This window comes from Lepus europaeus, chromosome X (assembly GCF_033115175.1).
Source record: "Lepus europaeus isolate LE1 chromosome X, mLepTim1.pri, whole genome shotgun sequence".
NCBI classification, from domain to species: Eukaryota; Metazoa; Chordata; class Mammalia; order Lagomorpha; family Leporidae; genus Lepus; species Lepus europaeus.
Genome location: NC_084850.1, coordinates 30961282 through 30972185, shown reverse-complemented (window position 1 = coordinate 30972185; position 10904 = coordinate 30961282). Strand labels below are relative to the sequence as shown.

Sequence of the window (10904 nt, the reverse complement as noted above, 5' to 3'; positions counted from 1 at the left end):
AAGGTATTAATTCCTGCTTCCCCACATAGGGCCTGTAGCTCTTTGTAAAAAAAAAAAAAAATTAGGTATTTCAAGCCCCATTTTACTTATTGTAGAAATGGAGGTAATATTGTTTACTTAACTCTCATGGTTTTGGTGATGATTGTAACAGTTAATGCACACAAAGTGTGCATAGCACCTAGCACATAGTAAATATGAAATTATTTGTTATATATATTACCCAGAAGATAAACCTTTTATTAGCATCATTATTATTGTTTATAACATGGATACACAAAGCACTATAGTAAAGATTATCAGTGAACATTAGATTTAGTTTAGGAATAATTAATATCTTCATTTAATATGTAACCATTAGTGCCAATTTGAGAATTAGAGCTGGTAATATTGACAACTGCTCCTCTTACACTTCAATGTTTTTTTAACATGTTTGGCAACACAATGCTGCTCCTAATATTTATTCAAAACTTGCCATGCTAAAGTGGTCCCACTATTAAAAAATTGTTTTCAGGGGAAGCTGTTGTCTTACCTATAGAGATAAATACATTGAATTTATTTTTTTCCATATGTTTCAGGGTCATATTAGAAATTTTATCTTCTTTTTCTTTTTTTGGACTAACCTAAAAATATACTGTTATATAAACATTTACCCTTATAATTATATCCTAATGGGTATTTTCATTTTTCTGTATACTCCAAGTATTGTGTTGTACTTCCCAACAACTCTATTGTTACTACTTTCATATACAGAATATGTTTTGCTTCTGATCAGAAGCAGATGATGCCTTTTGCACCCAGAAGGCAACATAGATCCTGGAAATAACACAAATGCCAGTACACACATGGTGCCTCCTTGATGGTATCAGATGTGTAGCTCTAGCAAAGAGCATCCATGGAAATAACTGAAATGTAGAAGGCAGGTAGGTGGGGGACCAGATGCCAGATTCTAAAAACATAATAGAATGAGAGCACAAGAACCAATTGTCCTATGAATTCAAGTACTAATCTTGCCCAAGCAGCCAATTTAAGCAACAAACATATTTTATTGGTTTCAGATTTGTTTTCTCCCTTACTGTCCTCATCTAAATCCTACCCATTGTTAAAATCCCACCTTCTCCATGAGGCTTTTTAGATAATATGGGTGGTGATGATGAAAATAATAATGACTTATGCAGCACTCCCCCTTACCCACAGTTTCAGTTTCCATTGTTTCAGTTGCCTATGGTCAATGGCAATCCAAAAGTATGAAATGTAAAATTACACAAATAAATAATTCATGGGGTGGGCACAGTTGTTAGGTCACCACTTGGGATGCCCACATCCCATATCAGAGTACATGGTTTGAGTCCCTGCTACTCTGGTTCAGAGTTAGATTCCTGCAAATACATACTCTGGGAGGCAACAGATTATGACTGAAGTACTTGGTTCCCTGTCATGCATGTGAGAGACCTGGATTAGGTTCTGGGCTCCTTGCTTCCACATGGCCCAACCCTAGCTGTTGCAGGCATCTAGGGAGTCAACTAGTGCTCTCTTTCTCTCTCTTTTTTTGTCCTTTGTCTGATTTTCAAATAAAATGAAAGTAAATAAATAATAAATAATTCATACGTTTTATTTACAATTCATTTTGAGTGATGAAATCTTAAGTTTTCCTATTCAGTCCAGAGCATGAATCATCCTTTTGTCTTGCATATCCTTGCTATATATATATACACTACTTGCTCATTAGTCACTTAGGAGCTATCATGGCTATCAGATCTAATATCAAGATAGCACAGTGTTTGTGTTCAAGTAGCACTTATTTTATTTAATAAAAGCCTAAAAGTGTATGAGTAGTGACGCTGGTGATTTTGAGTATGCCAAAGAGAAGCCATAAAATGCTTCATTTAGGGAAAAAGATGGAAGTTCTCAATTTGGGGTTGCTAAGAATAAATCTTCTATCCATGAAATTGCAAAACAGTGGGCCAGCGCTGTGGTGTAGTGGGTAAAGCCACCGCCTGCAGCACTGCCATCCCATATGGGTGCCGGTTGGAGTCGCAGCTGCTCCACATCCAATCCAGCTCTCTGCTATGGCCTGGGAAAGCAGTAGAAGATGGCCCAAGTCCTTGGGCCCCTGCACCCGCTATGGAGATAGGGAAGAAGATCCTGGCTCCTGGCTTCAGATCAGTGCAGCTCTGGCATTTGTGGCCAATTGGGGAGTGAATCAGCAGTTGGAAGACCTCTCTCTCTCTCTCTCTCTCTCTCTCTCTCTCTCTCTCTCTTTTTCTGTCTCTCCTTCTCTCTGTGTGTAACTCTGATTTTCAAATAAATAAATTAATCTTTAAAAAAAAAGAAATTGCAAAACAGGAAAAGAATTCAGGCTAGTTTTGCATTTATACCTCATTAAAAACGTAATGGCCACACTGTGGTAAGTTCCTAGTTCAGATGGAAATGACATAAAAATTTTGTGTATTTGTAGAGGAAAAACACAGTATATATGAAGTTTGGTAGTATCCAGTTTCAGGCATCTACTGGGCATCTTAGACTATATCCCCACCAGATAAGTGGGAGGGGATTACTGTACTTTCTTCTTTCATGCTTGCAACAAACCCTTGAAGAAGTAGATCCATTGAAATATTGAGAAACTTGACAAGCTTTTAATCCAGAGTAGTATTGGTTAGTTTGAAACTTGTGGAGAATGAGGGTGCTATGAAAGATCCAGGCGAAGGTGTATTTGTTGTTGCTTAGGTATCTGACACAAGACTGGTTATAAAGATTTTTTTAATATTTTTTAAAATTTATTATATTTATATGAAAGAGTTAAAGAGAGAGTTAGAGACACACACACACAGAGACAGAGAGAGAGAGAGAGAGAGAGAGAGAGAGAGAGATCTTTCATCCACTGGTTCACTCCCCAAATGTCCGCCACAGATGGAACTGAGCCGATCTGAAGCCAGGAGCCAGGAGCTTCTTCCAGGTATCCCACTAGGGCCACCTTCTGCTGCTTTCCCAGGCCGTAAGCAGAGAGCTGGATCAGAAGTATAGCAACCAGGACATGAACTGGCACCCATATGGGATGCTGGTGCTGCAGGTTGGGGCTTTAACCTGCTGTGCCATAGTACCAGCCCCGGTTATAAAGTTTTCAGAGTCTTTAAGCAATTAATAAATGGGATCACATATGAATAGTATCTGGAATGAAGGAGAGTGTCTGAGGCCTGAGGGGTCTGAGAACAAAACTCAGGGGTGTTCCAGTATTTAAGGGGTAAGATGGAAGCATAGCACTCAGTAAAAGGAAACTAAGAAGCAGCAGCTAGAGAGACAATAAGAAAATCAGTGAAACCTGGTGTTGCAAAAAAAAAAAAGAAGGATGATTGTATTTCAAAAAAGACATGGTCAAGACTCAAAGGCTAAAGAAAAGACAAATTAAAAGAAACTTGAATTACTGGTCTGTGCCCTTAGAATATTTTCTGTGGTTTTTATGAGTGTAAGTTAATATATCAGAAATGTAAAGAACATTACACAGCTGGAAAACACATGAACATGCTCATATCATGATGGAGAAGGAACCAACAATGAAAAGGTTAACAAGACAGTGGAGAGAGAATGAATTTTATTGAACTCCCTGAGGATATGGGAGAGGCTAGGATCCAGATCATGGATGACAGACTTAGTTTTAAAGTTGAGAAAAACTATTCCTGTGCTAGTGAGACAGGAACTATGCTGGAGTCTTGAAGACAGGATGGCTACTGGGAACTATGAGAAGGAGCGGTAGCCTTGCTCCACTATATAATTCAAAACCCCCTCACAAGCCTTGTGGTGTCCTTTTTGGTAAACATTTATTTATTTTATTTGACAGGCAGAGTTAGAGACAGGAGAGACAGAATGAGAGAGAGAGAGAGAGAGAGAGAGAGAGAGAGAGAGAGAGACTTCTATCTGCTGATTCACTCCCCAAATGGCCACAACCAGGAAACTGAAAGTCCTTCCAGGTCCCCCACATGGGTGACAGGGGCCCAAGTACTTGGGTCATTGTCTGGTGTTTTCCTAGGCACATTTGCAGGGAGCTATATCAGAAGTAGAGCAGCTGAGAATCCAACCAGTGCTCATATGGGATGCTGGGGTTGCAGGCAGTGGCTTAACTGGCTGCATCACAACACCAGCCCTTATGATTCAATTCTGCCTCACATATGTACATTATCATCTCATCCACCAGAGCACTTCAGTCTAGAATGCTGAGTTCTGAAAGGTCTTTTCCTTCTTTTCTCTGAATTAAGCAATGCATGCATCTGTGGCTTCCTGTCCTTGATAGCTCCCATATTCCAAGGATGCTTTCGTGGTCTAATTTTCCTTTCCTCTTTATCTACTCAGCTAATTCAGTGATGCTCTTTCTAGGGTCCCTTGCCAGCCTTTACCTGAGGTTTGGGCCTTGTAATTTTCCACAACTGCTAGGTTCTATGTTCACTTGTGTGCAGGAAACACAACTGAGCCTGAGTTCTACTTCTGCCTTAGAGTCTTCCCCACAGCAGCTCTGTAAGCCCAGCCTTCGATCTCACACTTCTGTCTCAAAGTTGCACTGCTTCTCTTCTCCAGTCCTGGGTTTTGCTAATTTTCCCAGCTTTCATTCTGTTCATGTCTCTGTACAACCTATTCTCCTCCACCTAACTGCGACGCATCACTCCCCCCGTCCCCATCCCCTGCCCCATCCTCACCCACTTGTCCATTAATTCTTCAGTCTCCTCTGACCCACTCTTCCTAGCCAACCAGGAGTGTTGTGTGTGTGTGGTTGAAAGTCCCATCCCTCCCAGATCTCCAAAAAATCTGCTCCCTGCCTCCTCCTCAGGCTCATTGCAGCCTCCAGAACTGGCACCAACTCTGCTTTCCCTGTAGGTGGCGCTGTGTCATGTGAGGCTGTCCCAGAAGGCCTTGCGTGCGCGACTCAGTGCTTTTCTCTGTGACGTATTACCTCGTCACTCGCCTGCGGTTGGTGTTGTGAGGGATCAGTTTCTCGCTGAGTGACGACCGGAGGGGAAGGCGAGAGAAAGACGCCAAGGGTATCGCCGGAAATGGGCAAGGACTGAGACTGGGCTGACCTGGGAGGTGAGGGGTGGGCCGGTGGCAGCTGCCACTGGTACCGGAAGTGCCACGACGGCATTCCGGAGGGCGGTTGCCTGACTGGCCCGCGGCGGCCATGGCTGTGGACTTTGGGGATCACGCCAGTGGTTTCCGCCACAATGAGGTGATCCGTTTTATCAACAATGAAGTCCTCATGAATGGCGGCGGCCCTGAATTCTACGTGGCCTTCCGCTCCCGATCCTGGAATGAAGTCGAGGACCGGCTTCAGGCAGTCGTGGTCGACCCGCAGGTACCGCGGTCCCTCAAGAGGGCCTGCGCCTGGAGTGCGCTGGCTTTGGCTGTGAGAGCTGCCGCGAGGCAGAGGGAGCAGCAGGCTGTTAGCCTCCATCAGCTGCTGGAGCAGGTAGAGGAGCGTGAAGCGGCATCTGTGGCTCTAGCTTCTGAGCTACAGCGGGTGCGTGAGGAGCGCGAGGGGGTATCTGCACAGCTACGGTACACACAGGCCGCCCTGCAGCAGGCGACAGATGAGCGGGACCTTATGCGCTGGAGGCTGCTCCAAGCTGAAAAGTCTTCACAGGCTTGCCAGCTGCCCCAGGAGGTTGTCCGAGGTCCAAGAGTTGACCAGCTTGCTGCTATAGCATGGCCCCTGGGTGAAGAGCAAAGAGAGGTGGTGGCCTTGGGGGCACAAGGCGTGCCACATTTGGAGGCCCAAATGCCAGTCCCAGGAACTTTACTTTACATGCCAACACCAGGTCCCTGGGTTCCGGCGATGCAACCCCCTCTGCCAATATCAGTGACATATCCGTACCCATGCCATGCACCATTGCCAATGGGATTCCCATATGCAACACCTGTAGCACCACCTGCAGTACTAATGGAGTCAGAAGCGGTAGGATCATCAGCAACAGGGACATCAACTGCACTGGCAGAAAGTGCTTCCCAGTTCCATCCTGAAATGATCTCCCCAGCTGGTGTGTGGGCTACAGTGGGGTCCCAAGAGGCAATGGGCCATTTGTGTGACCCGAATTGCAATGGCTGGTTTAAATATCCTGAAAACCTCCAGGGGGGAAGTTATCCGGCGGACACTAGAAGCAACTGCCAAGGGGAAGAACCTGGGTGTCCCCATGGGACAGCCCCCTTGGGACACAACAGCATCCCGGAAAAAAAGGAAGTTATAATGATGCCCCAGGGGTTGGTCCCTTTGGGACAAAGTGGCAGCCATGACCCAAAGAAAGAACCAGAGATGCCGCAGGGAGTGACTCCCATAGGACAGAGTAGCAACCCGGACCAGAAAAACGATCCAGTAATGCTCCAGGAGGTGGAGCCCCTGGGACAGAATAGCAGCCTTGACCAGAAAAAAGATCAGATGATGCCTCAGAGGATGGCCACCTTGGTACAGAGTAGCCGTGATCAGAAGAAAGATTTAGTGATGCCTCAGGAGACAGCCCCAGAAGGACTGAGCAGCAACAACAACCAAAAGAAAGATCCAGTGATGTCCCAGGGAACGGTCCCCCTGGGACAGAGTAGCAGCCCTGGCCAGGTGAATTATCCAGTAAATCCAGTAATGCCAAATAAGGTCGCCCCCCTGGAACCCAGCAGCCACCTTGCCCAGAAGAGAGATCCAGTGACACCCCAGGGGATGTCCACTGTTGCACAGAGCAGCAGCCACACCCAGAAGAAAGTTCCAGTGGTGCCCAATGAAAGCACCCTCCTGGGGCATAGAAGCAACTATGATGAAAAGAAAAATCCAGCAGTGCTCCAAGAGACAGCCCCACTGAGACAGAGCAGCAGTCAGGGCCCGAAGAAAGATCCACTGATGCCCCAGGCAAAGGCCCCCCTGGGAGAGAGCAGCAGCTATTGCCAAAAGAAAGATACACTGAAGCCCAATGGCATTGCCACCTTGGGACCAAGCAGCAGCCTTGGCCAGATCAAAGATTCAGTGATGCTCAATGGAATGGGTCCTGTGAAAGAGAACAGCAGCCTGAACCAAAAGAAAGCTACTGTGATGCCCCAGGGGACAGCCCCTCTGGGACAGAGTAGCAGCCACGACCTGAAGAAATATCCAGTCTCCCTGGGACTCAGCAGCAACTTTGACCAAAAAGAAGATACAGTGGTGCCCTATGGGAAGGTCTGCTTCGGGCACAACAGTAATCATAGCAAGGAGGAACATCCAGAGAAACACCTGGCAACCCCTCTGAGTGACAGCAAGAACAGTAGTGTGAAGAAATGCTTAAAGAAACAGCAGGTTCCATCTCAGAAAGCTAAGCAACCAAAAGGGAAAAAAGCCTCAGAATTCCAACAACAGCAGGCTGCCCCGGGCTGTAATCCAATGAATTGGGACTGTCCTTGGTGTAAATCTAGTAATTTTTCATGGCGTACATCCTGCTATAGATGCAAGAAAATCTGTGTGCCAATTAAAAGTGGAGGTGTTGACCCAGGGAAAACTCACTAATTTCAGAAAGGTAAGAATGAAAACATTCCTAAGAGAAAAAAATTCCTAAAATAAAGACTATCTTAGTAACTTAAAAGAAAATTTGAAAGCAAAATTATCACAGAGAAAATTAAATAAAATAGTCCATCATCCTATATTACCTGGATTGACCATGTTTTTTCCCTTGTGGGTACATATACACACAAATGCATGCAAATATGTATTTTTATTTAATTCATTTTTTTCTTGAACAAAGAGGGACTGCTTTTGACTGTCATAGTGTCATTAAGTGGTGGATTTCTCATAATTGCAGTTAAGTTTTGCAGGTGATGCATTCTGGCTGGCTGATACTGACTGGCTGTCACAATGGCAAAGCTAAAATCATGAAGCCATTTTTTAAAAAAAAATTTCATTTCTTTCTGAATTCCTGTTTAACACTTTTTCCTGGAATTGCCATGTTTAAGTATTTGGATGGGAGCAGCCATGTTAGTTTAGAGTTACAAGCTATATTAAATTTTAGGAACATCACTTTTCCTTGGAAAATGCTCTTCTTCCTTTGGAAACTGCTGTGATTCTCATGTTTGTATCTTTTTGTTTTGAATTTCGTAGATGAGTTCCTGTTTTTGAATCTCAGCCCCATCAAACTTCTTGTTGCTGAAAAAACTGAACCTGTCCTATTAGAAGTTCTCCAAAAGCCAAAGGAAACAAGACCTCGATTCTGATGGACCCACACTTCAGTTAGACCTCAAGGAGTGAAAATGTCCCAGAAAAGTGAGAGAAGAGATATGTCATCACTCATTAGGGAGAAAAGGTAGAGCCAGATAGGTTTGATTAGAATTTTATTTCTCCATTGGAACAAGAAATTAACTTGAAAGCATTGTTGGGGTTGTAGTGTTAAATTGCATAGGTGATAGCAAATTCAAATGAATTTATTTCTTTAAAGATAGCTAGAGTCTACTTTGTGTTAGAAGCTAGACTTATATGTTATTATTTGGTGCACACATCATAATCAATTTTAGTGAATCTGGTTAGATGATAGAAGAGAGCATAATTTGGGACACAAATTTCATCAGGGATGTCTTATTTGCCTTGCTTGTAATGTGGCCTTGGGAAAAACCATTTGAAATAACACTCAGATCTATTTTGGGGTAAAACAAATTGAAATTGAAATAACATTCAGATCTATTTTTGGCGAAACCAGTTGAAATAACATCCAGATCTATTTTGGCATAAAACAAAGTCCAGATTCCTTTTTTTTTTTTTTGGAAAAAAAAATTGAAATGACATCCAGGTCCATTTTTGCAGTTCTGGGGGCAACTCAGAAGAACTTGCGTGACCAAACTATTCATCCCATTTGGTCCCAAGTGAGATAGATGAGCAGCAGCAGAAATCAGGAAAAAGACCTCATAAATATGGAGGCAGAACTTTTCTGATCCTCTGCTGATTTATTCCCTTGAGAGGGTCAGCTGTTTTTCTGGTATTCAGTCAGGCTGCCTAAAAAGACCACTGGTTGCCTTAAAGAAAGACAGTGTTTGGATGAGTGTTGTCTGCATACTCTGGCCTTAGCTTGAAGCTAAGCCCCATCCCTAGTCCCTTTCCAGTCAACAGCAATCAAGTGCAGACATTGAAGTTACCAGGCTATGGATGGTACTTCTCTTGGGAGGACTGATTGGCTTAAAAATAGAACTAGACTGGTTTGAAAAGGAGGAACACTCTTGACAATGCCCCTGGGCTATGTCTTCTAGAGGCCTTCTGCTCCCCAAGGCCAGCTTCTACAAGGCAAGAGAGATCCCAGAGGGTGAGGCTTTTAGATACCTATTTAGTTTGAACAAAACATGTCCTGGAGTTTCCCCAAGAAATTCAGCCTACCTCAAGGAGATTGACCTTTGCCAGGGATTTTCTGACTCAAACTAGTAATAAAGAGTGTGCACTTGCCTACTGTGTCTTCCATGTTGTGTGTGTCTCTGGGCAGTTTTGCTCAGAGGTGGTAGCTTGAATCTTTTTCCCATCCCACTGAGAAGGAAGGTTCATTCTCAGTCACTCCTCAAGGGCCCTTCTCTTCCTTTCAGTTACCCAAGAATTGGGGGAGTGTACATGAGACCTTTAATTCACCATAATTGTCTCTGCTATTCTCACTCTCCACATCTGCATAGTACCTTGAAGGTGGGCATGTCTGCTACTCCAAGATCGGTGGGGAATGGGAATGCTCACCAATGCTGAAATCCCTGATACCAATCTCTTTACATACACCATGTAGACCCTCCCTTCTGAGGCCCTTTCTACTCTCTGGAGTCTTGTCATGGGGTATGTAGTGCTTAGGTATCATGAGCAAGGATCTACTTACTTTGTTTTTGTTCTCTAAGTGACTAATTTCTCAGCATTATTCTGTCAATATGTTCAGGATTATAGAAAACCAAATGTAGGCTGGCAGCATAAATGTTCCCTGAGATAAGGGATGGCAAAGATCTGGATACCTTCTTGAAATTAGTGTGGTGGGATGAGGGGGAATAACGAAAGCAATTCATTCATACCAGAAATCTCTCACTGATTTTTGAAAGACACACACAAGGGACCAGCATTCTAGTACTGCAGGGTAAAGCTGCTGCCTGCAATGCCTGCACTCCATATGGGCTCCAGTTGGAGTCCCGGCTATACCACTTCCAATACAACTCCTTTTTAATGCATCTGGGAAAACAAGACCTTGGGCCCCTGCACCCACGTGGAAGACCCGGAAGAGGATCCAGGCTTCTGGCTTCACTCTGGCCCAGTCCTGGCCACTGCAGCCAAGCTCAGTCCATTGCAGCCATTTGGGGAGTTAGCCAGCAGGTGGAAGATTTCTCCCTCTTCCTCTCTTTCTGTAGCCCTGCCTTTCAAGTAAGTGAATAAAATAAACCTTTAAAACACACACACACACACACGTACACAAAAGTGAATAAAATAAACCTTTAAAACACACACACACACACACACGTACACACATGTTCCATCTGCTGGTTTACTCCTCAAATGCCTTTAACAGCCAAGGCTGAGCCAGGCTAAAACTAGGTATCAAGAACTCAATCTGCACCTCCCACATGGGTAGAAGGGATCCGAATACTTGAGCCATCATATGTTGCTTACCAGGGTACATATCAGCAAGAAGCTGGAATTGGGAGTGGGCCAGGACTCAAACCCAGGCACTTTGATATGGAATTCAGTCATCCCAAGTGATATTTAGACCATTGTACCAAATGCCCACTTCCCAAAATACTTTTCTGGAAGACATGACTAATAAACAATAATGACCTTCATTACTGGGGACAGGGATACAGCAAAAGAAGGGAGGTGTCATGGAGAACAAACACAAAACCATTTTTGGAGGCAAGGGGAAGATACTGTAGTATTTTTTATGTCATAATAGCCTGTGTATGTTTGTAGGTGTGAGTAT

At 44.0% G+C, this 10904-nt stretch overlaps 1 protein-coding gene across 1 annotated transcript; it reads left to right on the top strand.

Annotated features, from left to right (window-relative positions):
- Positions 1 to 5161: 5161 nt before the first annotated feature.
- LOC133752540 (putative testis-expressed protein 13C) lies at positions 5162 to 7498 on the top strand. Its single transcript, XM_062183018.1, has one exon. The coding sequence runs from the start codon at positions 5162 to 5164 to the stop codon at positions 7496 to 7498; it is 2337 nt and encodes a 778-aa protein (XP_062039002.1).
- The last annotated feature ends 3406 nt before the right edge of the window (positions 7499 to 10904 follow it).

Coding starts and splice junctions, on each gene's coding strand:
- LOC133752540 (XM_062183018.1), top strand. CDS start 5,162: ATGGCTGTGGACTTTGGGGATCACGCCAGTGGTTTCCGCCACAATGAG.